Source organism: Sus scrofa, chromosome 1 (assembly GCF_054392235.1).
Source record: "Sus scrofa isolate SSC_HxYL_T2T_F1_AM1 chromosome 1, Sscrofa_HxYL_maternal_Yorkshire_Landrace_v2.0, whole genome shotgun sequence".
Lineage (NCBI taxonomy): Eukaryota > Metazoa > Chordata > Mammalia > Artiodactyla > Suidae > Sus > Sus scrofa.
Window position 1 is genome coordinate 233,096,073 of NC_139383.1, and position 27,695 is coordinate 233,123,767.

Below are 27,695 nucleotides of genomic sequence, written 5' to 3' on the forward strand. Positions count from 1 at the left end.
TTTTGATGTGCAAAGTGGGGTTTCTTTCCGTGTATGGCGGGCTCAAAATTTGTAGATCAGATGCTGCTCAGCTCTGGGCATGTTTGTATGTGTTACAGTGTAAGTTATTTTCTATAATACTTAATTTAGCATGCTGGCTAGTGCTTATGCTTATAGCTATAACTTTGTTCAGCATGAATATTTCTGCATTTAGCATAGACAAGTTCTTTTCTTTTTTTAAATGTACTAGTTGCCTTCCAGTTATCTTTAAAGAGGGAAAAAATGCTGCAGACTTAATAGAAAAAAATGATACACATCTCTTCCTGATGACAACTCTTAGATCTAAGCTATTGCTTTATCAGTAAGGAATTGGATTTTGTTTTGACTTCAGCATGAGGAGACAGAGGTAGCGTTGACTCTGCTTCTCTGTTAGCAGATTACTTACCCAAAAAAGATACAGATAAACATACTGTTTTCCAGATTATATTTTAAAGACATGCTAATCCATGATATATTTTATTTGTTCCATTATTTTAAATCATATTGTTTTGTCATCGCTTATGTGTTATTTTGATAACATGGTACTATCAACATAAAGCAAAGTTACAAGTTGGTGAACAAATAAATAAAAACAGCTTAATGGAGTTAAAGATTATTTGAGCTGGAAAGAATCATAAAGTTCCTGGGGAACAGTGGAACTCTGTGCTCTGGTCTGAGAGAAAATGATCTTAGATGTCTGTGCCTAGCCAAGAGAGATTTCCTTGTGAGAGTAGAAGACATTGTCATATGCGGAAGGAAATTTTTTCTCCCTATAAATCTTCCTTTATAAAAACAATTTATTTTGAAATAATCGTAGAGTCACATGAAGAGAAAATACCGAGTGATCTCATATACTCATTACCTAGTTTTCCCAGCAGTAATAGCTTAAATAACCTTAGTACACTAGTATAACTAGGAAGTTGACATGGGGACAATCTAGGGATCTTTGTCAGATTTCACTAGTTTTACATGCATTCATGTGAGTGTGGGCATGGGTGTGTACGTATAGTTTATTCAATTGTATGTTTATGTAAATTTTTGAAACCACCACAATCAAGTATATAACAGTTCCTTCACAAAGACCCCTCCTGTTCCATCCATGTTGCTGCAAGTGACATTATTTTATTCTTTTTCATAAGAAATTTTTAATGGGTGTTACTTATATGAACTTGGTAACTCTTCTATAGATTTCAAATTTTTCAAAATAAAATTTTGAGGAAAAGTATGAAAAAAACATTTTTTTAAAAAGACTCTTCCTGCCCCTCCTTTTATATGTAGCCACAGCCACCTCCATCCCACCCCTCCCCAATCCCCTGGAACTACCAATCTGTTTTCCATCTCTATAATTTTGTCATTTCAAGAACCATACACATCGTGGCCCAACAGTTAACGAACCCAACTAGTAACCATGAGGTTGTAGGTTCGATCCCTGGTCTTGCTCAATGGGTTAAGGATCCAGTGTTACTGTGAGCTGTGGTGTAGATCACAGAGCACCTTGGATCCCGCGTTGCTGTGGCTGTGGCATAGGCCGGGGGCTACAGCTCCAATTGTACCCCTAACCTGGGAACCTCCATATACCACAGGTGCAGCCCTAAAAAATAAATAAATAAATAAAAAAGGACCAGGAGTTCTCATCATGGCTCAGGGGTTAACCAACCCGACTAGCATCCATGAGGATGTGGTTTCGATCCCTGGCCTTGCTCAGTGGGTTAAGGATCTGGCTCTTGGACCACTAGCCTGGGAACCTCCATATGCCGTGGGTGTGACCCTAAAAAGACCAAAAAAAAAAAAAAAAAGAACTATACAGTGTGTAACCTCTGAGATCAGCTTTTTTTCATTCAACATAATACCTTTTTGATCCATCCAAATTAATTTGTATATCAATAGTTTGCCCCCTTTTTATTGCTGAGTTGTGTTTCATAGTATAGGCATACCACAGTTTAATCATTCACTCGTGGAATAGTATGTGGGCGTTTTCTAGTTTTTGACGGTTACAAATAAAGCTGCTATGAATATTTGCAATACAGGTTTTTGTATAAGCGTAAGTTTTCATTTCTCTGGTGTAAATGCATGCATGCAGCTTCTTTATTGTATGGTAAGAACGTGTTTAGCTTCAAAAGAAACTGCTATACTCTTTTCCAGAGTGGCTATACCATTTTGAATTTCCACCAGCAATGTATGAGTGATCTGGTTTCTTCTCATTCTCACCAAGCTTTTGCTCTTATCACTACATTTTATTTTAGCCATTCTGATATGTATATATTTAAATCTCTTGTTAAAAATTTACTTGAGTGTGTACACCAGCAAAGCAAAAAATAAATCCAATAAAAGAGTAGTTTGGAGATCAAGGAAAGAGGGGTGGGAAAATGAAGCAGAAGAACTCTCAGTTAAGTCTAGTGGCTGATCATTTATCTGTGGGTCTTAATGTAATTGCTAGAGGTTTGTAAGAAGTAGAGGCCTGAGGTGCAGGACTTTAACACCAATAATAAGTCTTTCTAAGAGACTTTAAGTGCTCATCTAACTCTATTCTATAGCCATTGGTATTTCTACATGGCATTGTAATTATGTGAGTATGCATTTTACATTTGCCAACTAAACTCTGCTCTCTAGGAGAGCAGTAATTGTGTGATTTCATCGTCTTACCCTTCAAATCACTTCACACTTAATAGCAGTTGTTTCAGTCTTGTCTTTTCCTGAAGCTAAGGCAATAGCAACAACACTTTCGACAGGGTAAATCTTCCCTAATCAGTGAACATAATACAAGCAAGCTTTGATAATAGCCTACCCATGGCTTGGTGTGAAATAGAACCAGAGTAAATCATCCTATCAGCTCTGTGAATGGGTGGATAATTGAAGTACATTTGTATTATTTATTTGGCCAGTGTCTGCTAATGACCAGTAAATCAGTAAATTGCGACTGTGTTGACCTCAATCTACTCAGTTATTAGGTGGTGATGGTTGTCCCCATTTAAGACTATCTGTACAACACAGCTGTTCATCAGTCCTGGAAAGGGGCTGATGTTTGTCCCCTTTGTTGCTGCTGTTCAGCTCTAATGCAGGCGGGTGATGGAAAGGAGCTCCAACCAGCAGTAGCAGAAGGGACAAGATGGTCAGTACCAGAGAATTGGGAGCAGCAGCAAAAATCAAGATACTCTTCTGTGGTGTTTTTCATGCCTGACTTTCTGCTTAGTGTGTATACCTTAGTTTGAGCCAAATAAGCAGTTTTCAATATTTCGAAAACCTGCTATTCCAGTTTGGGATAGAGAGGGTTCTATCTTAGCTATAACCTATAGATAACAAAGTAGCTTAACATTGAAAGCATATCCTATATAATACATGATTATGAAATACATAGGCTCAATGTGGTACCTAATATATGATTTTGTGGACAGCAGGAACACATTCCAAGGCTCAGTTCATCCATAGGTTGGTTCTGTTAAGGTTTACTATGGACTTGCTCCATACCAGACAGTGCTTGACATTATAGGTAGATTATTGCGTTAAGCCTCATAACAGCCCTGCAGAGTGAGTGCCATTATTCCATTCTGATGGATGAAGTGGAGACGCAGGAGAGGTTAAGCTTCCCTAGGTCCGCAGAGCTTATAGTGCCAGAGCCAGGATTTACACCAAATCCCCGGGTTATTTCATCTCTTCCCTCTCCTTAAGGGGCTTATAGGTGTAATGAAGGAAAGTTGGGGGAAATGAAAATATGAAGTAGTAGATGGATGTGGACAGGATGGGATGGAAGGGCCCAGTGACTGGTTTTCTAGCTCTGACGTGGAGCTGGTGAGAAGGTGCTGTAGGAGTTGAGAAAAGATTCCCACAAAGTAGACAGCGTGGCTTGGACGAGGCAATGAGTTAACTTAATCTCATCACCTACCTCAAGGGAGGAGGGAGAGAGGAAAACAGTGCCAGGTGACCGAGGAACATAAAGGAAAATTAATAATCCAAACATTTAATTTTGAAAGTTTAATGAAAAGCATAATCAAGCCCATTGGCACTTGCCAACTGTTCCCAACGTGTGTGCACATGAAATCCTATTAACTTAAAAGCAAACTTCTTTTTGAGAAATGTGATGGGGTTACAGTGGAGTTGATTGTTTTTTGTATCTGCTGGTGAGAGAGATGGGAGCTAGATGTACGCTTTTGAATCCTGTGTGAGCAGCTTTCGAGAATTCTCATTAACTACAGAAATGGAAGTATGATGGAGTCAGTCATGTTTGTTTGTTTTGCTTTTTAGGGCCGCACCTGCGGTACACGGAAGTTCCCAGGCTAGGGGTCTAATCAGATCTGCAGCTGCTGGCCTATGCCAGAGCCACAGCAATGCCAGATCTGAGCTGCGTCTGCGATCTACACCATAGCTCATGGCAAGGCCGGATCCTTAACCCACTGAGTGAGGCCAGGGATCGAATCCGAAACCTCATGGTTCCTGGTCAGGTTTGTTAACTGCTGAGCTGTGAAGGGAACTCCCCCATAGTCAGTGGGGTTTTTTTTAACCCTCACTTCCAACCAAATGGAATATTATAAAAATGTCTACAGAAAAGAATGGAAATGGAGAATGAAAATATCTTACTTGACCCTAAGAAGTAAACTCCTTTTTCTTCCTAAAAGAAATACTACCTAAAGATGAGAGAACTTGGAGTTCCCATTGTGGCTCAGCAGTAACGAACCCGACTAGTATCCATGCATTAGGTTGCAGGTTTGATCCCTGGCCTCAGTCAGTGGGTCGGGGATCCGGTGTTGCCATGAGCCGTGGTGTATGTCACAGACATGGCCTGGATCCTAAGTTGCTGTGGCCAAGATGTGGGCTGGCAGCTGCAGCTCCAATTCGACCCCTAGTATGGGAACTTCCATGTGCCGCGTGTGCAACCCTTAAAGGAAAAAAAATAAAAGATGAGAGAACTCACGTATTTCCTGAGGTGTGGTGGTGGTGGTGGTGATGTGTCTAGCTAGCTTGCATTTGAAGTAACTTGTCCCTTATAAATATAAACATACATAGTAAGCCCACCTAAAGGAAGTTGAAGTCTTTGGGCTCTATGAAATAGAAATAGTACATGAGGGCTTTCTGCTATTGTGTGAGAAGAACCTACCTGTCTTTGGTTTTGTAGGTGACCCCAGCTCTAGAGGTGAGGTCACTGTGGGCCCCAAATGGGAGGACTCACAGGCTCTCTAAGGGCAGGGAGCAAAGGGAAAGGCATATCCACATGGGCCACCTCCTCCTGCCCCAGAGGATCCTGGGAAACCAGAGCAGAGAGCTCTAGCAAGAAGGGGACATGGCCACGGGGGGCATGAGGGTAGCAACCCTGGCTTTGAAGATGTTCCCGGAAAGACTTTGAGGTTGGTGAGGGTGGATCCACTTGCGATGCCAGTGTCAGTTTGTCACTTGAATGACCCTGTGAAACAGAGCAGAGTTGTAAATACCCGAGCCACAGGACACAGAGGGGTGGCGAACCCTATAAACTTGCAAAATGGGCATGAGGTGCCATAGCTTAGGAGAAACTTCTGGAATCTGGTGAAAGACTGAGTCACAGTCCCTATTTGAGAGTTTCCAAGGTCTGGGAAATGTTGCAGAATGTAGAAAATGGTTTAGAACTGTGCCTTGTGGAAACACCTTTAAACGCTTTCCCCTTTTTAAAGGGGAAAATCACTTTGATTTTTATAGGGTTTTATATTATGCATTCACCATTCAGTGCACATTTACTGAGCAGCCATGTTCTGGAGGATGGGGACTGTTTGACTCCTTGTGAAAGGCCAGGTATTTCTTGGACCACACAACTGGTTCTCATTCTTTTCAAAAAGATGAGCGCATACTGACTTCTGAGAGGCTCATGTACACGGCTCTTCTCTGTCACTCTCAGTCGACAGTGTTACATGCCTCCCCTCTCCTGCAAGTGAATGTCCTTCATCAGTGTCCTTCCTCATAGACATCTTTTAATTTAGTATTTCCATCCATAATTCTTCTTCCTCACTTCTGTTCCTCAAATTTCCTTTGTGTGTGTGTGTGTGTGTGTGTGCGCGCGCGTGCGTCTTTTTGCTATTTCTTGGGCCGCTCCTGTGGCATATGGAGGTTCCCAGGCTAGGGGTCAAATCGGAGCTGTAGCCGCTGGCCTACGCCAGAGCCACAGCAACGCAGGATCCGAGCCGCATCTGCAACCCACACCACAGCTCACAGCAACGCCGGATCATTAACCCACTGAGCAAGGGCAGGGATCGAACCCGCAACCTCATGGTTCCTAGTCAGATTCGTTAACCACTGCGCCACGATGGGAACTCCTGTTCCTCAAATTTCTGCACTTCTGTATTGTGAGGTAGAAAATTTCCATGGACGAATTCCCCACCCCTGTCCCCATAAGAGTGAAATGGCCAAGGATAATCTGTTATTAATGAATTTATGTATTAAATTTCAACTTTTTATTTAAAAGGATATGTCTGTGCACTTCTCTGCATGTATACTTGAAAAAAAAAAAGTATTTTTAAAGGGATACAGGGTCCAATGGATACATCCATGGTCCAGAGCTGTTAAGGATGCAGGGAAGTTAAAACCTAATGTTGACTTAGAATATCCTCATCTAGCCTGAAAGTGAGCCTTGCTGGAGTCTGTATCTCATTACCTTCCTCTCTTCATTTCCCCACATCAAGACCTTTTTTGCAAACTTTGCCCATGTTTTGCCAATTCCAGCTGTTCCAAAGACAGAGCATTTGAGATGCCAGCGCATTGTTTGCTGCATTTTTACCAGCATCTGGTAATCTGGCTTCAGAGGATAATGGGTGTTCTCTGGAGGGGAGATTCACCATCTTCTGGTTTTTCTCTTTGCAAACGAGCTATACAACCTTTTCTATATTATTAGCCATTTCAGAGACTATGTCAACAACCTAATTCTCCAGGAATAGAGAAAGCAGTGATTCTAAGTTGCAAATTTATTTTCTCTATACTTAGTTGTATAGAGAAAATAGAGTCTTTTAATTTTCCATGTCCACTCTTGCCCACAAAAATCCACTTCCCCAGTCTTGAACTTAGCAATTAATACTATTTCAGGCTCTTCGGGTTTAAACAGTCATCCCTCAATGTAATTATTCTTCTTAGTCAAAGTTGGAGCCCCTCTCAGGCCTGGCCTAGGTTGACTCTTTTGATTACTCCATCTTTTTAGGTAAACACATTGGAAATGGAGGTTATTGATCACATCTTGACACACAGAGACCAGAACATTACTGCAGGGGCTCCACTTACTGTATTCTCTTGCCACCTTAAATCATCTCCTTCGTGCTGTGTGGGACGTGGAAATGAGCTACCCTCATATATTTTCTTTACCTCAAGATCCTGAAGGAATTCCTTGCTAGTGTTATTAGCTTCCACAGCCTGGGTCTTCTATCACTTCTCAAAATTTACCATATGGGTAGGTGCTTGATACTCTTCAGAAACTGTTAAGTTTTTCAGTACTAATGGTGAGTTGTCCAGATTCTTCCTGCCCTGAGGAACCTTTAATGATCTCAGAGCATGGTCTGGCTTGAAACCACCACAGGTATCTCAGTTGACAAATGCTACCTTACCTTCCTACCAAACTAATTACATGTCATTCAACAAATAGTTTTGAACTCTTGTTCTGAATAAGGCTCAGTGCTAAGTCTGTGGGGTATGGCCCTCACCTCAAAGAAGCCTAGAGCTTAAACCGTAAGGCAAACCATTGAGATCTTAATTATCATGGACAGACGCTCTCATCCTTCTTCCTTCTGCTTATTCATTTAAGGGAAGAGGGAAGGGATAAGGACTTTTTCCCCTTTACCCAGAGAGGCAGTCCACCACAGGGGATGGAGAATAGTAGATAGGGAAGAGGATTCAGGAATTTCACCTCATGCATTGAAGTGCAGGCAGAAACTTGGACCACACATGGCCTCTGAGGCTCACCTATGGACAGCCCCAGGCTCTCAACTGTCCTGCTAGTGAAACCACAATGAAGCAAATCATTTATGGTGAAGCAACTAGAAAATGGAATGGGAAGTACTTGAATTTTTATTATGTTACTTTTAAAGGTGTTTACAAGATAATTTATTAAGACTTATTTACGTGTGGAAACAAGGTTTATATAAAGAAAAAGATCCACAACCCCTCTAATATAGAAGCTGATGAATATATATGTGTATATATGTATATATAGTTCATTCATCTATATATTCATAGATAGAGCGTTTAAAGTAATAGATGACTAGTTCTCATGCCTATTAGGTACACTTCTATTACTTTAAGCTCTTTAAGTGAGCAAAAAAAGCCTTGGTATAGGTTAATCAAGCACAGCCCGGAATTCTAAATCACTGGATTAGACACAGTGAAAAACACATTATTGCCATCACTAGGCTAAGGATTGAATATTTATTTCAGTCTGCTTTAGCAGCCAAAATTGTATGGCTTGTCTTACAACCTGTTTTTTCCCTTTATTATATTAGCAAAGAACGCTCTGAGCTTTACTGAGGAAATTAAACTAAATTTAGAAGACATCATGCCTCTTTAACTGAACTTGAACATGCAAGGAATTTTGGAGCCCTACTCCAGGGAGCTGACTTTGAGAGAAATGGCAGACCCTTGGGTTCATTTTACCCTAAACCAATGGATCCAGAAATGTCTCTGCATAAAATCTTCAGGATACTATTTTGAATTGCCTTGTATTGTTGAATTAACACAAATATTTTTGCCAATCATTTAACCTTTTATTCAGGGACTAGACTAGGCCAGTTGGAACAATTACTCCAGGACCTTGATATATCTTCCGATCAGCCCCACATCTTATTAAGTTGGTTATTCTTTACATCTTCCATCAAAGAATGATCAGGCAAGATGAGCATAGAACATGGCAACTTTTCTGATTTAATCATTTTAGTTGAGATCCCAAATAACTTTTTTATTTTCATCTGTGCCATCTCTTGCCTGTCATCAGCATCGATGGTGGTAAGTTAACTCTAAACAGATATATAAATGCATTTCATCTAAGCATTTTAAAGCAGTATATGAAACTTTATTTTTTTTAAATCCAAACATATGCAAAAGTAGACAATATGACAATGAACCCCCATGTACTCTGTACCAGCTTCAAGGATTTTCAGCTTATAGCCAATCTTGTTTTATCCCACTACCCCGCATCGAATTTGAAGCACATCCCAAGCCTCACATCATTTTTCTCAAACATTTTAGTTACAATCCCTACAAATTAAGGACTCCTTTTTTTAAAAAGTGACTATAACCCCTTTATCATGCCTTTACAAAATTAATAACTCTCACTAGTAAATGTTCACATTTCTAGTTGTTTTAGGGGGAAAAACCTTTTTTATATAGTTTTGATCAGGATTTAAATCGGGTTTATTTGTTAACCACCCTCCTTCACCTTGGTCACTTATTTTTTCATTGGGAATATTTATTGAAGTAATTGGTTTTTTTATTCCATTATCTATGCTTGACTAATAACATACCCATAATTTCTTTTAATGCCCTCTCCCCTGGTTTTTCATGTAGATTGGGTGTTGGATCTAGGGATTTGGTCAAATTTAGGTTTGATTTTTTTTTTCTCCACCCAACCAGAGGCACATAGTGTCAGAATGCCTTTCTTTCTGTGATGTTAACGGCATTGATGACCATGGACTAGATCCATTAATTCTTTAAGGGTTGTAAAATGGTGATGGTCTTGTTTTGTCACACTTTAACTAGAATGCTCAAAATATTTCTAACAAGAGAGTGCCAAGCACATAATAGATGCTCAATAAAATATTTCATGAATGGATTAATGTCCATAAGAGCCCCTGAGACATGGGAAATTGTTAGCAACCTTACTTGCCTAAGATGTAATTAAAGAGCATCTCTTCCCTCCTAGAAACACCATCTTTCTCCACTTTGCATAAGGCATCATTTACAGATTACTTGAACTGCATTATCTTTGCTACTCTTATTGTATTATGATGCTGGGTACCAGTTTTTAAAAGCACCTGTTTTTCTTTTTTTAAATTTTTTCATTATAGTTGATTTACATTGTTTTGTCAGTTTCTGCTGTATAGCAAAGTGACCCAGTCATACATATGTATGCATTCTTTTTCTCATATTATCTTTCATCATGTTTCATCATAAGTGATAGACATGGTTCCCTGTGGTATACAGCAGGACCACATTGTCCATCCATTCTTAATGTAACAGTTCGCATCTATTAACCCCAAACTCTTAGTCCATCCCCCTTCCTTCCCCTCTCCCTTGGCAACCACAAGTCTGCTGTCCAGATCTGCAAGTCTTTCCATTCTATAGATAGGTTCATCTGTGCCATATTTTAGATTCCATATATAAGTGATATCACATGGTATATTTCTCTTTCTGACTTACTTCACTTAGTATGAAAATCTCTAGTTCCATCCATGTTGCTGCAAATGGCATTATTTTGTTCTTTTTTATGGCTGAGTAGTATTCCTTTGTGTGTATGTACCACTTCTTCTTACTCCATCTATTGTTGATGGATGTTTAAGTTGTTTCCATGTCTTGGCTATTGTGAATAGAGTTGCAATGAGCATAGGGGTGCATGTATCTTTTTGAATGAAAAATTTGTCTGGATATATACCCAGGAGTAGGATTGCATATCATATGGTAGTTATATATATCTAGTTTTCTGAGGAGCCTCCATACTGTTTTCCATAGTAATTTTATCAATTTACATTCCCACCAATAGTGCAGGAGGGTTCCCTTTTCTCCACACCCTCTCCAGCACTTGTTTGTGTACACTTATTAATCATAGCCATTCTGACTGGTATGAGGTAGTACCTCATTATAGTTTTGATTTGCATTTCTCTCATAATTAGTGATGTTGATCATTTTTTCATGCGCCCATTGGCCATCCATATGTCTTCTTTGGAGAAATGTCTGTTTAGGTCTTCTGCCCATTTTTCATTTGGGTTGTTTGTTTTTTTGCTATTGAGTGTATGAGCTTGTATATTTTGGAGATGAAGCCCTTGCTGGTTGCACCATTTTCAATTTTGTAGGTTGTGTCTTTGTGGGTTTTTTTATGGTTGCCTTTGCTGTGCAAAAGCTTATAAGTTTGATTAGATCCTGTTGATTTATTTTTTTAAATTTCTATTGCCTTGGTAAAGGCATCTGTTTTTCACTGGTTGTTTGAACTCATCTGTTGATTTTTCCTTTCACAGTCTTACGCCAACTTAACTTTATTCCTTACAAATTGGAAAAACAGAGAAACAGAGGGCGGGAATGCTAAGGAAGCCCTGAGATGTGTTTCAGAACAGAGCCTCCATCTTAAACTCAGCCCCAAGCACTCTTGACCCAGCCTGCGAATTGCTTTGCAAAGGCTTTCTAAAAAGAAATGTGATATTCTTACCAGATTCCAAGCTCAGCCTAGTTTTAGCAAACAAGCTTGCCTTTTATCTGGCATTTAGTTGTGTGCCTACTAAGCAGTAAATTAAGAGTCTCTAAATAACAGCTTGATTTTTGTCCTTGACACAGTGCATATAAATACCTCTGGTGTGGGAAGGTTTGAAAATACTGTAGGCTATTATCTATATTTTTTCTGACAATGTAGAGCACAAGATCACAGCACATGCTTTCAGTGCTAAAGACTTTACATAAGTATTGTAATCATAGACTTTAGAAGCAGAATATCTAAGTTCTTATATTTGAGATATAAGATGTAGTGCTATATATCCTTTGCTGCTGAAGAGTTTGCTTGTTCACATGGAAAGCAATAATATAAATGCACATTTCTGCTATGATCAGAGTACACAGCATGGAGTACAAAGTAAAATAAGCCTTTGGTGAGTGGAATAGTTTTATGTGTATAATAGGAAAAATGTAAATAAACCTAGAGTCAAATTTTATTCCATAGAAGGACACTGATAATGTGCTTAGTTTTTCAGAGGGGAGGTGTCCTCCTAATATTTTATGAACATCATGAGTATAGTCTTCATGGAGTTAAGAATTGAAATAGGCTTTGGAAAAAAAAAAAAACATTTGAATGACCTTCTGGAAGAAACAGCATGAGCCGTTGGTCTTACCTCTTCTGGGCACATTTAGGGGTAATTAAAGGATTTCAGTTTGACTAGGCTGGGAGATGTCTCTAGACAGGTATTAAGGAACAGAGATGTTGGCTGGGGCCACTGTAGCAAGGACCTTCAGTGTCACCTAAGCTGTGGTGAGAGGTGGGCTCCTTCTAGCAGAGGAACAGAAAGCAGTGTGCAGCAGGCTTTGAGAAGGGGTTGATGTCACCTATCAAGCAACGGTGTTGGGAATGGATCAGAAAGGGAAAGGGTGGGGAGTTCCCGTCGTGGCGCAGTGGTTAACGAATCCGACTAGGAACCATGAGGTTGCGGGTTCGGTCCCTGCCCTTGCTCAGTGGGTTAACGATCCGGCGTTGCCGTGAGCTGTGGTGTAGGTTGCAGACGCGGCTCGGATCCCGAGTTGCTGTGGCTCTGGCGTAGGCCGGTGGCTACAGCTCCGATTCGACCCCTAGCCTGGGAACCTCCATATGCCGCGGGAGCGGCCCAAGAAATAGCAACAACAACAACAAAAAGACAAAAGACAAAAAAAAAAAAAAAAAAGAAAGGGAAAGGGGGGAGTTGAAATCAAAGCATTAGTAAGAAGGATCATTTTGATTATAGAAGCTACAGGATTGGGTCACTTAATGAAAGGAAAAGGAGTCATAGAGTCTGAAATCCACATTAGAATGATTTCAGAGAAGAGAAAAATGGGAAAAACTGCTTTGGGGGAAATGAGTTTGGGGTTGCAGCGAGTTTAGAAGTGTCCAGAAGTTTAGAAGTGACCAGAGGCCGTGGGAAATATACAGGACTGTAGCTTAGGAGTGAGTTCCTATTAAAGATAACATTTTAGGAATTGTCTGTAGAGAGATGATATTTGGAATCTCCCCCTAAAAGAGTATTAAATCTGTCCACATCTCCCTGGAGCTCCTGAGTTGGCCCCTTTTTCGAGTACTGTCATCTCTTACCTTCACTGTTGATACCCCCAAGTCAAAAGAAGGTCCCCCTTGTGTGTGTGTGGGGGGGGGGGTATCTCCACAGCACCCAGGTTTTTCCTTCCAGGCTTTATTCCAAGCTGTGGTCCAGGCTTGTGCCATTTTCAGGATAGTTTAGTTGTCTGTTTTACTTCCCCCAAAGATCGGGCAACTTCTATGGTGCCTGGCACAGAACCAAGAGAAGCTAGGCCACCATAGCTGAGGATGAGTGGAGATTTCAGAGGGTATGGTCAGCAGTGATGGATTCTACAGGTGGAGGAGAACAAGAACAGCAAGAAGAGCTAGCATTTATTAAGTACTTTCTGTATGCCACGGCTGTCCTAAGACTTGACACGGATGAACTAACCTTCATACTAGCTCTGTGAGATAGGTGTCCCTATGATCTCTGTTCTACAAATGAGGCTACCAAGCCCAGAAAGGTTATATAATCTGCTCAAGGACAAAGCAGTAGGGGAGCCATGAGTCACCCTGGGGCAGCTGGCCCCAGAGCGTGGAGTCTATCCTATAGGGTAGCCATTTGGGCTCCTTTTAGCAGAGAGACAGAAAGCAGTGTGCAGCAGGCTAAGGACTATGGCACAGAAGATGAAAAGGGAAAAAGACCAGCCAATCTTTATGAATGTTGGCTGTGAAAAGAAGATAACAGTGCCTCTCTTTCTAAGATGACAGGACAACTCCTACATTAACTCACTAATTCTACAGAAATCACATGTGAATGAGAGCACCCGATGCATCACCAGCCGTGACAGCCTAGAGGGTATGCTTCATTTCAGGAACAGATAGTTTTTTTTGTTTTATTTTGTTTTGTTTTTTAATGGTAATATAGGATTTTTTGTTTGTTTGTTTTTTGTTTTTTTTTTAATAATTTTTTTATTTTCCCACTGTACAGCAAGGGGATCAGGTTATCCTTACATGTATACATTACAATTACATTTTTCCCCCACCCTTTCTTCTGTTGCAACATGAGTATCTAGACAAAGTTCTCAAAACTATTCAGCAGGATCTCCTTGTAAATCTATTCTAAGTTGTGTCTGATAAGCCCAAACTCCCGATCCCTCCCACTCCCTCCCCCTCCCATCAGGCAGCCACAAGTCTCTTCTCCAAGTCCATGTTTTCTTTTCTGAGGAGATGTTCATTTGTGCTGGATATTAGATTCCAGTTATAAGTGATATCATATGGTACTTGTCTTTGTCTTTCTGGCTCATTTCACTCATTATGAGATTCTCTAGTTCCATCCATGTTGCTGCAAATGGCATTATGTCATTCTTTTTTATGGCTGAGTAGTATTCCATTGTGTATATATACCACCTCTTCCGAATCCAATCATCTGTCGATGGACATTCGGGTTGTTTCCATGTCCTAGCTATTGTGAATAGTGCTGCAATGAACATGCGGGTGCATGTGTCTCTTTTAAGTAGAATTTTGTCCGGATAGATGCCCAAGAGTGGGATTGTGGGGTCATATGGAAGCTCTATGTATAGATTTCTAAGGTATCTCCAAACTGTTCTCCATAGTGGCTGTACCAGTTTACATTCCCACCAGCAGTGCAGGAGGGTTCCCTTTTCTCCACAGCCCCTCCAGCACTTGTTATTTGTGGATTTATTAATGATGACCATTCTGACTGGTGTGAGGTGATATCTCATGGTAGTTTTGATTTGCATTTCTCTTATAATCAGCGATGTTGAGCATTTTTTCATGTGTTTGTTGGCCATCTGTATATCTTCTTTGGAGAAATGTCTATTCAGGTCTTTTGCCCATTTTTCCACTGATTGATTGGTTTTTTTGCTGTTGGGTTGTATAAGTTGTTTATATATTCTAGAGATTAAGCATTTGTCAGTTGCATCATTTGAAACTATTTTCTCCCATTCTGAAAGTTGTCTTTTTGTTTTCTTTTGGGTTTCCTTTGCTGGGCAAAAGCTTTTCAGTTTGATGAGGTCCCATGGGTTTATTTTTGCTCTAATTTCTATTGCTTTGGGAGACTGCCCTGAGAAAATATTCATGAGGTTGAAGTCAGAGAGTGTTTTGCCTGTGTTTTCTTCTAGGAGTTTGATGGTATCCTGTCGTATATTTAAGTCTTTCAGCCATTTTGAGTTTATTTTTGTGCATGGTGTGAGGGTGTGTTCTAGTTTCATTGCTTTGCATGCAGCTGTCCAGGTTTCCCAGCAATGCTTGCTGAATAGACTTTCCTTTTCCCATTTTATGTTCTTGCCTCCCTTGTCAAAGATTAATTGACCATAGGTGTCAGGGTTTGTTTCCGGATTCTCTATTCAGGAACAGATAGTTTTAATCTCATCTTCAGGATGTTGTACCAGCTGTTTTGACATTGACTTTTTAACCACATTCCAGTATTATTACTGACTTAAAATGGTCCTTGAGGAAGAAGAGCAAGAAATAAGCTGGTTCTAACAATAAAAAGCATTGGGGTATTTCAGCTTGCTTTCAGTTTTACATACACCTGGGAATCCTTTCTGCTTTTGCTTTTTCGCAGGTGAGGGAGTAGTCTTAACCAAGCTGGGTGGAAAAGCACCTGTATTTGCATTGCTGCTGACATTTGCATAGCAAATGCATAGGTACAAAATCCACCAGCAACAGTGAGGTCAGGAAGACATCCTGGGAAAAAATACATGCCTGAGTGACAGACTAGACACCAGTCTGTCTTGTTGTCACAGGATATTGCACCCTCTCAACGCTCACACGTTCAGATTTTGGCAGATTTATCGATTCCTTTAATTAAATATCTGAGAGGATATGAGAAACAGAACTTTTTTGTTCCTAATGGATGCAGATCTGCAATGCACGTGACTAAAATCTGTTCCCAGAATCTTTCCTTTTACACAGGTTTGGGAATTTCACTTAAAATATATGTCCGTATAGCTATCTTTTTCTTCCTTAACATTTTTTTTTATGGATAGTGACTTTCTCCAACCTAAAATTCAACAACCATGCACAACCCTCCACACAAGACAGGAATGGAATTTATCTTTTTTTTAAGGCTTTCACTCAGAAAGTAGAAGCTGGACCTCCTGAAGACCACCAGCTCCCTTCAAGGATGCTGGCAGTCCAATTTTTTTTTTTTTTTTTTTTTTTTTTTGTCTTTTTGCCATTTCTTGGGCTGCTCCTGCGGCACATGGAGGTTCCCAGTCTAGGGGTCCAATCAGAGCTGTAGCCACCGGCATACGCCAGAGCCACAGCAACAAAGGATCCGAGCCGCGTCTGCAACCTACACCACAGCTCACGGCAACGCCGGATCATTAACCCACTGAGCAAGGGCGGGGATCGAACCCTCAACCTCATGGTTCCTAGTCGGATTCGTTAACCACTGTGCCACGACGGGAACTCCCTGGCAGTCCAATTTTAAAGTGCAGAGGAAAAGAATCTCTTTTTAAAATTTATTTGTAACTTTTTCTTAGTTTATTTTCTATCAAAGTTTTGGTTTGGATGTTTTTAAATAAACCCAAACTAATATTTGATCACTTAAAATACTGACCTCGTCTCTTGCTTTGTCCACTAGTTAAAGTTGGACCAGAGCCTGACTTCTTACTGCTTATAAAATGCACATGTTCTCTTTGGACTATCCTTGGGCAAGAAAGGAGACTACAAGTGCCAATGAAACGGTTCAGGTGGGGAGTTCCCATTGTGGCTCAGTGGTAATAAACCCTGCTAGCATCCATGAGGATGTGGGTTCAATTCCTGGTCTCACTCAGTGGGTTAAGGATCCGGCATTGCCATGAACTGTGGTGTAGGTCGCAGACACGGCTCGGATCTTGCATTGCTCAGGCTGTGGTATAGGTCAGCAGCTGTAGCTCCAATTCCACCCCTAGCCTGGGAACTTCCATATGCCATGGGTGAAGCCCTAAAAAGCAAACAACAACAACAGCAAAAACCAGTTCGGATGTAATAATGCATGAAAAATTATTATAAGAAACTATAATAAAAATTATTATGTAAAGAAAGACTATTAACACGTGGAATTCATATCTGTATGCGTTGCAGAGAAAAATGAAACAAATATGATGGTGTCCAGAAATGCCTTTCCGTTTCTACAACTCTGGATGCCTTTTAGGAACATTTACAACGTTGTCACAGGACCTGATTAGAATTTGCTTTTGAGGCTGGTTCACTGCTTTTGGAATGTTTACTAATGGGTACTTTGGGCTCTGAAGCTCACAAGGCTGTGATTTTTACCCATTGAACACAGGACTGTTCCCTCAGGCAAATCATGAGGCCATTGTTTTATAGCCCATTGACCAGAATTGCCATGTCAGCCAACCTTTTCCTGCTGAACAAGCAAGCAGTATTCCTGGGTACCTCCAACCTAGAACTTTTAAAGGAATCCAGACGTGCCAAAAGGACACTGGGAAGCAGGCTAGAAGTGCATTCCTATTTTTGTTGGCTTTTTATGAATTTCTCTTTTCAGCAGTATAACTCCAAGGGTGTCAACTTCTAGCTGACACCTCAGTGATGAGCAATGAGTCGCCATACGTTATAATCACAGCGGTAATAACTAGCAGTTAATTGAACACTTTCTTTGTACCAAGAATTTTTTAAGGACTTCATCTGCTTTATTGTATTTGGTTTTCATAGGCATCCTGTACAGTAGTTAATGTTACTCTCACCATTTTCCTGAGGGAGACTCTGAGGCACAGGGAGGTGATATAACCCACTTGGGGTCACAGGGTTTGTGTTCTATAATCTGCATGTCCCTCTGCAGCAGTCTCTCTAAGCAGGGACATGCCAGCACTGATGAATGAGAGTTGGAAACCTGGCCTCTGCAGATGGTGACCATTGTACAGGGTTGTCATTGACTTGGGAGAGGGGGACGCCCACAATCCCCAAGCTGTGCTTTGAGGATGGTGGAAAGTTAGGAAGGCTAAGATCCTCGTCTGCTTTTTCCTGCTTAAAGAAAGCACCCAATATCCATTAGTGTTTTCTTTAAAGAGGCTGTCCTTGGCAACCCTGATGCAAACCTATCTCATCACCCACCTGGCTCCATGGTGCTTTCTGGAAGGGTGAGACCTGTATATGCCTCCATGGGGACCAGTCAGTGGCTCAGATGCCCAGCACTGGGTCAGCAGTGAGGGGCTTTTCCTATCGCCCTTCCTTCCCTCTCTAATCTTGACAACATCACTGCTTCTTAGGTTGGGGGAACCCGTTCCACACTACTGTGAAGCCACTCTCTGATCTCACGGGTTCGAAAGTGCAGGGCCTAAACCACTTAAATAAGATTCTACTCTCATCTCATGCCTGCCCCCTTTCTGAAAGTACTCAACCCTAGTATACTGAAAGCTGAAGGCTGGGCACCCTGAAACAGTTGAAACTCAGTTCCTATCCACTTAAATTTTCCTCACTGCTGGCAAAGAGGCATAAGACCCTGGAATAACCATGTTTTTTGAAGGTGTATATGCCATGGTTCACAAAGCCTGCTGTTAAATGGCATCCAGGAAGTGGCAGGCACAGACATTTGAATCCTCAGGCCTGACCCATCTTTACGTTGCCATAAATGTCTGATGAAGGGAGTTCCCACTGTGGCATAGTGAGTTAAGGGTCTGGCATTGTTGGCATTATGGCTCAGACTCAATCCCCAGCCTGGGAATTTCCATATGCCATGGGTATGGCCAAAAAGTTAAAAAAAAAAAAATGTCGGATGATGGGAGTTCCCATTGTGGTGCAGCGGAAATGAATCTGACTAGTATCCAACTAGCATCCATGAGGATGAAGGTTCAATCCCTGGCCTTGCTCAGTGGATTAAGTATACAGCATTGCCGTGAGCTGTGGTGTAGGTCACAGCTTTGGCTTTGATCTGGCATTGCTATGGCTATGGTGTAGGCTGGGGGCTACAGTTCCAATTCTACCCCTAGCCTGGGAACTTGCATATGCCAAGGGTACGACCCTAAAAAGGAAAAAAAAAAAATGTCGGTTGAAATGCACTTGGGCTAAGGAAGAATGAAAAGCATAAAAAATTCTAGGTGTATATTCCATTCCTGGTTAACTGATAGTCTACAGACTCTGATCCCCAAGGGCATCATCTCCTGACTTGAGTACAGAGACATTATCATGTTGATTCATTCAGAGATAGTTATTCTGCCATCCAGGCTTGTCTTACTTTCTGGGCTGTTTTGATTCCTGAGCAGCTTTGTGTGAGAAATGCCAGGAATTAAAAAAAATCTGTTGAAGAGAGGAATCCTAGACAATCTATTAAAAAAAGAAATTTATCCTAGAGGAAATCTTTCCTCCTGAACACTCCTCCCTAGGTGAAGAAGCATCCTGAGTATCAAAGACCCACCCACACTCGAGAGCCGAGTTGACTGCCTGCCTCATATCTCAACTTTGTCCCCATGGTTTTCTTGTCAGAGCATTGCTATTCCTTTATCTGGCTGCATCTAGCTAGTTTTATTTGTGGGGGGGACTACATCCACGACATGTGGAATTTCTCAGGCTGGGGATCGAACCCGTGCCACAGCAACAACTCAAACCACTGTAGCGACAACATTGGATCCCTAACCTGCGATGCCACAGGGAACTCCTGCATCCAGCTACTTTTAATTCCTTCTCTTGCCCACTGTTTGCTGACTGGATAATCACGCAGTAAGTCCTGTTCATTTAAAAGACTTGCCACAGGGAACCAAATGATAACTTTGGAAGACAGGCTTTGAAAAGGAGAGGACTAAACTCTAACAAGATGAAGATTTTGAGAACAGAATCCAGGCAAAAACCCTCTCCAGCTGGGTCTTTGTGCTGAGGAGGGTCAAGCTTGTAGAGACCATGCCCTGTTGGTTTCTCACCTCTAGTGCTTAAGAATGTGGATGCCGGAATTGACTTCCTGAGTTTAAAACCTAACAGTGCTACTTACAAGCTGTGTGGTATTGAGCAAATTATATATTCTCTCTCTGTTTCAATTTTTGTCATCTGCAAAACAGAGACAATAATAGCACCTAGCTCAAAGAGTTTTGAGAATTGACTCCTAATGAACCACTTAGCACCTGGTACACAGAATGTGTTCAATAAATGCTATTAGTGAAACATCCATAGATTTCTAAGGAAAGATGTGCGTCCTCTATATTTGCACAAAAATATCATCTTGGAGCCATGGTGGTAATCCTTACTGCATATGACCTAATGATAACCTCACATGTTTTTATTTTGATTTTTCCTCTATCAACCCCCCCCCCCCAAAGGAGGGAAACAGGAACACTGTGTAGGCATATCTAGAGCCCTCTGATTCTGTGCAGATGAGGCTTATAAACCATTGGAATGACTGATCTCCTGGTTCTTTTTCTCAATCAGGTGCTAGAAAGCTTCAAGATTATGGACTATAGCCTTTTGCTGGGAATCCACGTCTTGGACCATTCCCTCAAAGAGAAAGAAGAGGAAACTTCACAAAATGTGCCTGATGCTAAGCGTCCTGGGATGCAAAAAGTTCTCTACTCAACAGCAATGGAATCCATCCAGGGGCCAGGGAAATCTGGAGATGGGATCATCACAGAGAACCCAGACACGTAAGTGCAGCCATCTGCCCATACATTGCCTTGATGGTGGCAGCCAACATCATTGGGAGTTAAATGCTATTGTGTTCCCTTCATGGTGGCTCTTTAGGAATAGGTTCCTACCTGGTGCTAAAATGGATTAAGCCAGACCTCATTTGCATTCATCTGTGGATAACTAGATGAGTGGCAGTTTTTTGAGTTATGGTTCTTTCATATACATGTTTGCTCTTTTCAAATGGCTTCCTCTTTAACAATGGCTAAAAATATTTTTATCCATTTACTACATATTCAAAATATCTACCCCAACAGCGGGAATATACTTTGAATTTGAATAAACATGTATTTCAGCAAATACGTGCTAGAAATTATGTCTGCAATTCAGAGCTTTTTATCTCATAAGAGGATTCTGTTATCCTACTCCTACACACTGGTAGATGTGGTCTCTTGCTTCAGCCAGATGTGATAGTAACTGCAAGGTGAGTTTGCATGTAGAGAGAGTGTATCAACTAACAACAACAACCAAAGGAAATTATTGAAGTGGTTGAATGTATCACCTGTGTGAACTAACTGAGCAAGAAGCCTGGAAGAAATCATTCTCTGTAAGCACCTGCCTTGTAAGATTCTCCAACAATGACTAAGTGCAGGCATATTTCACTTTATAAAGGAAATCCATACATACAAAGGATTTTTTAAAATCCTTGCTATAAATCCATCTAAATGTCCAGTGATTGATTGAATTATTTTATATCAGTACAGTGAAGTCCCACAAAGTCATTAAAAAACATATTAGCATTGAATATGAAGAAATTTTCTATACTTTAGCAAGAAGTGAAAAAATCAGGTTATAAAACAAATTAAATAAACATTTTTTTGGATTAATAAACACACACACACAAACACAGAAAGGTGTGCCAAATGTTAATGGTGGTTATCTCCACATCCTAGGGATGGATTCTTTCTATGTTTTTCTTTGTGCTTTTCTATATTTCATGTTAAAATCTCACAGTGAATATGTAGAACTGTTGCAATTTTTTTTTTTTTTGTCTTTTTGTCCTTTTAGGGCCGCACCCACGGCATATGGAGGTTCCCAGGCTAGGGGTCTAATCAGAGCTGTAGCCACCAGCCTACGCCAGAGCCATAGCAATACCAGATTCAAGCCACGTCTGCAACCTATACCACAGCTCATGGCAACGCCAGATCCTTAACCCACTGAGTGAGGCCAGGGATCGAACCCGCAACCTCATTGTTCCTAGTTGGATTCGTTTCCACTGCACCACGATGGGAACTCCAAACTGTTGCAATTTTAATAAGCAATATTTTAAAATACTTTTAAAATTCTTGCTCAGGGTTATAAAATAAGAATTTTTAAATTGGGTTTTTCCCATCCAACTCTTCAGCTATACTATTATTCTTCTCCATGGGAAAAAATATCCTGTATTCCCAGGAAGACTTTAGCTAAAGCCCAAAAAATGATGAAGGGAGAGATATTCAAGAATTCATAAAGTTTGCTCATTTGAATTTGTAGTCTATTTATTAGAAATGATTTTTAACTTCCTATTCATATAGAATGTTTTCTCTTTTGCCCTATCCACAGAATGGGAGGCATTCCAGCTAAAAGTCATAAGGGAGAAAAACTACTTTTATTCATGGGCATTATTGACATTCTGCAGTCATATAGGTAAGAAAGCTGGGGAGATAGCCTTTTATAAATTTCAAAATAAATCAATGAAACAGTCTGAAAATTCCCCAAATGGGAGTGATTTTAAGTTCTTATTTTTCTTTTTCTGTCTGTTTCCATTTAGGTTAATGAAAAAGTTGGAACATTCCTGGAAAGCTCTTGTTTATGATGGGGTAAGTGATTTATCATGCTCCTTATTAAACTGGATATTTTTCTGATTTATCAGAGACTTTAAAGTGTGTCTAAAAAGCCGTATCACTTAAAGAGGAGAGAAAACAAAGATTTTTATGAACTCAGAATCTTAGGCTAGCAGTTTAGTTCAGATCTAAGAAAAAAGACAACAGAAATGTAAGTAGTTCTTCAAATAGAGACCATCCAGCCTGGTAGAGGCCAGGAAAACAAAAGGATGTCTTGTTTTTATGTACAATCTGAAGGGCCCAATTATAAGGTGATGAGAAAAAGGAAGAAACTTTCTTTTTTTTTTAGGGCCACACCCAAGGCATATGGAGGTTCCCAGGCTAGGGTTCTAATCGGAGCCGTAGCCACCAGCCTACGCCAGAGCCACGGCAACGCCAGATCCAAGCCTCGTCTGAGATCTACACCACAGCTCACAGCAATGCCAGATCCTTAACCCACTGAGCAAGGCCAGGGGTCAAACACGAAACTTCATGGTTCCTAGTTGGATTCATTTCCGCTGCGCCACAACAGGAACTCCAAAAAAGGAAGAAACTTTCATGGGCATTGGGAAGACCAGTAGGATGGTTGAACTGAAATCCTCCCAAGACCAGGCTTTAGATGGGTTCAAACCTGACTTTGATGGTTAGCAACCCTGGGCTTAAACCCTTTGTTCAGACCACTTTACTGACCACTTGACCCAGACACATCGCTCATTTGACCTCTCTGAGCCTGGTTTCCCATTTGTAGCAGGAGCCTAGTAATAGTACCGAGACCTTGCCTCATAGACTGATGTGAGGGTTCAATCAAATAACATGCTTTAGTATTAAACTCAAAGTCTAACACATAATAAGGACATAGGAAGGAAAAACTTGTAAGTTCTATTGGGTTTATACATGACAAAGGATGCCTGATTGGAAAATGGCTTTTGGACCCAGAATTGGCTTGACCGAAGAAAACAAAAGTGCAACCTCTGAGTCTAAAAGTGATTCAGTGAATTAGACACTAAATATGAAGACGTTTTAGGAAGACATTTTAGCCATTTTATTTCTCTTCCATATTTCTTTTCATGTATGCGTGAGACTTGAGGTATGATAAAATCTGTATCTAAATGAAAAAAATAAAAAGAGAAATCTTGGAGTTCCCATTCATGGCACAGTGGAAATAAATCCGACTAGGAACCATGAGGTCTAGGGTTCAATCCCAGGTTAAGGATCCGGTGTTGTCATGAACTATGGTGTAGGTTGCAGACGTGGCTTGGATCTGGTGTTGCTATGGCACTGGCATAAGCCGGCAGCAACAGCTCCAATTAGACTCCTAGCCTGGAAAACTCCATATGCTACAGGTACGGCCCTAAGGAAAAAAAAAAAAAAGAACAGCCTCTCTTTCTGTCTCACTCACTCTTTGCACACACATACAACTTCCTATCTAGATGTTAGAATTGAACTTCCTGCTGCTGACAGAACATTTATGGCCTCAGCGCCCCTCAGTTAATAACTTGAAGTGACACTTCCAAAGAATGTATTGATCAAAGAATTGCTCACACATTTTTTTTAAATGTTAGCAGACACCTTCCTTTGAAAACAGATGAATTATTGTTGCTATTCTTCTCCTTTCTTAGAAAAGCACATCCACTTTCTCAATTCTTTGGAAGACTGGTAATGACCTTTCAGCATGAAAGATCTGCGTTTTGTCCACAGGCTAAGCAGTGACCTTTGTCAGAATCCACTTTTAAACAACAGGTTCACAGGCTGGTTTCTGAGAATCCAACTTAGGCTTAGTATTCAAATCAAAGATTCTTTCTTTGGAAAGGCCAAGATGGTGGGTTAATTTTTTTTTCCCTTCTAGCTGAGAAAAGTAGCAGCGCTATGATGTGAAAGGGAGAGTGTTAACACCTGCTATTTCATTCTCCTTCTGTTTTCTGAGACAATTTCAATTCCCTGTTGCCAGATGAGATTTTTGATCCAAATGGCCTAGTCCCAGGTAGGAGAGGGGGAGATAAGAACACCCCAGAGGCTTGGGCAGCAGGGAAATTACTCTGTATGATTCTGTAATGGTGGCTACATGTTATATATTTATCTAAACCCATATAATGTACACACCAACAGTGAGCCCTAATGTAAACTGTGGACTTTGGGTGATAACAATATGTCAGTGTAGGTTCATTGATTTTAAGAAGTATACTGCTCTGGTGCAGCATGTTGATACTGGGGAAAGCTGTGCCTGTGTGGAGGCAGGAGGTATGTGGGATGGCTCTGCAATTTCTGCTCAATTTTGCTGTGAACCTAAAACTGCTCTAAAAAATAAAGTCTATTAAAAGAAAAAATAGGAATTCCTGTTGTGGTGCAGTGGAAACAAATCCTACGGGGGGCCATGAGGTTTCAGGTTGGATCCCTGGCCTCGCTCAGTGGGTTAAGGATCCGGTGTTGCCGTGAGCTATGGTGTAGATTGCAGACTTGGCTTAGATCCTGCGTTGCTGTGGCTGTGCTGTAGGCTGGCGGTAACAGCTCCAGTTAGACCCCTAGCCTGGGAACCTCCATATGCCACGGGTGTGGCCCTAAAAAGACAAAAGTCAAAGACAAAAAAAAAAAAAAGCAAAGCAAAGAAAAAACAAAAGGCCTAGTCCTCTGTTGGTCAGATTCTTCTAAGGAGCTCTATCTTTGTCTTATTGGCCGTACCATCTGTTTGGGGGTGTCTTTCTTTTCTTTTCTTTCTTTCTTCTTTTTATCTTTTTAGGGCTACACCCAAGGCATGTGGTGGTTCCCAGGCTAGGAGTAAAATTGGAGCTACAGCTGCTGGCCTACACCACAGCTACAGCAACGCCAGATCCAAGCCTTGTCTGTGACCTACATCACAGCACAGCCAATGCCAGTCCTTAACCCACTGAGCAAGGCCAGGGATCAAAGCCGTGGCCTCATGGATACTAGTTGGGTTCATTACCACTGAGCCATGATGGGAACTCTTGGGGTGTCTTTTTTAAGAAAGTCTCTGTGTTGATTACATATTTGTGTAATTGTAAGCAGTCATTAAGACTATATGTTTACAAGTGTGCCTCTTCTTTAAACAATGCTTCTTCATATCAAAAAAGATCCACAGTCTCACTTCTCTTGGAAGGCAAAGGCTGAGTCTTAATCATCTTCCATCCTACTTTTCTTTTCTTTTCTTTTTTTTTTTTTTTTTTTTCTTTTCTCAGGGCTGCCCCTGAGGCATTTGGAGGTTCCCAGGCTAGGGGTAGAATCAGAGCTGTAGCTGCTGGCCTACACCACGGCCATAGCAAAGCCAGATCTGAGCTGCATCTGCGACCTACACCACAGGTCACGGCAACCCTGGATCCTTGACCCACTGAGCGAGGCCAGGAATTGAACCTGCATCCTCATGAATGCTAGTCAGATTCGTTTCTGCTGAGCCATGACGGAAACTCCCATAATTCTAAATAACCGTACTTGTTGCCAATTTGTGTCCATTTCTGACAGGAGCTGCCAGAATATGGGGGAGAGCGCATGTCAGACCAGTGGGAAATTATCCACCACATCTACAGCACCACTGATAGTCTGGAGGACCATTCATTATAACTCACCCCAAACGGTTCCTCCATATTATGCCCTTCATAACATGCTGATTATAGAATTACCTTGTGCCTCCTGTAACACTCAATTTCACAGATGAAAAAACTGAGGCATTGAGATTCTGTCTTTACCTAGGATCACACAGCTTTTTAAAATCAGAGCTAGCACTAGAACCAGGTCTCCGGATTCTGGTCTAATGTGTGTTTTTTCTTCCAAACCCACTATAGGCCCTTTATAGGATCTAAACATAAGTTTTTTAGAAGTTTCACTGTCGGAATCCATAATCTGGAATTAAAATGGAGCACTAAATAAGCAAATTTACTATTTCCAAGGATGTTGATCTTGGATAGTATATACACAACTACAGAATAAATGTATAAAATTTTCTTCTTCATCCATTCCCCTTCCAGGATTTGTAATAAAATGCCCATTCAGGCCTAAAGACTCCCACCAAGCATGAGTCAATTCACCTCAGCTCTATTCTTCCTTATTATTAAGAAGTGAAATCAGCAAAGTTTGTTTTTTTGCCTTTGATCTCACTCTTTCATTTGCTTAAGTCCCCAATTTTTTTTTTCTTTTGGCTGTGCCCTCAGCATGTGGACATTCTTGGGCCAGGGGTCGAACCTACGCCACAGCTATAACCAGAGCCACAGCAGTGACAACGCTGCATCTTTAACCTACTGAGCCACCAGGGAGCTCCTGTGTCTCCATTTTTTTGTTCCTGATTGAAAGTAATATGTCTTCATTCTAGAGGACACTTGAGGCACTGTTTGCCTGTGTGTTAAAAAAAAGGGGGGGGGGATTTTAAAAGCTTCCCATGGCACACAGTGGAACAGGGATCAGCTGTTTGTTTTATAAAGCAGAGTCTTTTGCTATCTCTTCCCTGCCCCTCTTAATGTTCTCTTTTGCCTTGAGTACCTGGAATCTTTACTCAGATTGAGCCTTGTGCCCCCTCCCCGAGCCCTGCTTCAGGGCACAGAGCACACAGGGCATCACTCTTTCCTGGCTCCCAACATCCACACCTTCTCGTTAACAACATTGGCCAATAGAGAGTCAGTTGCATAGAGCTTTCTTCTAGCTTGGCACAAATTGCCTGAAAGGTAAACCTGTGATACCTGATTTGTCTTTTCAGGACACTGTTTCGGTTCATAGACCAAGCTTTTATGCAGACAGATTTCTAAAGTTTATGAATTCCAGAGTTTTCAAGAAAATTCAAGGTAAGATTTTTATGACTTTTTTTTTTTTTTAACTGTTAGCATTTTCTGGCTGACTTCACTCTGTGCATCTTTGCAAGATTTTTATTGGAAGAGTTTGGACTATTTATCTCCCCAAAGCATTAATCACTTAGTGATTGTGGTTAAGTATCCTAGTCAGGTATTTATTAATGGTGCCATAATCATTAGAGTCCAATTTTGTGCTGGGAAAAATTATAAACTGCCTAAATGTCCAACCCTATAATGTACTGGTTAAATATATTATAATACAATTAAATAATGAGGTAATACACAACAAATAAAAAATGATGTATTAGGAGTTCCCATCGTGGCTCAGTGGTTAGCAAACCTGACTAGCATCCATGACGACACAGGTTCAATCCCTGGCCTCACTCAGTGGGTTAAGGATCTGGTGTTGCCATGAGTTGTGGTATATGTTTCAGACATAGCTCAGATCCCGCATTGCTGTGACTCTGGTATAGCCCAGCAGGTACACCTCTGATTTAATCCCTAGCCTGGGAACCTCCATATGCCACAAGTGAGGCCCTAAAAAGCAAAAAAAAAAAA

General features: G+C 40.9%; 1 protein-coding gene and 1 long non-coding RNA gene across 4 annotated transcripts in view; both read left to right on the forward strand.

The window, feature by feature from the left end:
- PIP5K1B (phosphatidylinositol-4-phosphate 5-kinase type 1 beta) overlaps window positions 1-27,695 on the forward strand; it is a 340,526-nt gene that overhangs the window by 212,884 nt on the left and 99,947 nt on the right. For all 3 annotated transcript variants that reach the window (XM_021064629.2, XM_021064626.2, XM_084987622.1), the window contains 4 exons: window positions 20,297-20,508; window positions 22,091-22,174; window positions 22,299-22,347; window positions 27,047-27,131. In XM_021064629.2, coding sequence (XP_020920288.1) covers window positions 20,297-20,508; window positions 22,091-22,174; window positions 22,299-22,347; window positions 27,047-27,131 — 430 coding nt within the window. The remainder of the gene's footprint in view (window positions 1-20,296; window positions 20,509-22,090; window positions 22,175-22,298; window positions 22,348-27,046; window positions 27,132-27,695) is intronic.
- Window positions 7,597-13,604, forward strand: LOC146407053 (uncharacterized). The gene is made up of 2 exons (XR_014822766.1): window positions 7,597-12,294; window positions 12,596-13,604. It is a non-coding gene; the product is annotated as an uncharacterized LOC146407053 (long non-coding RNA).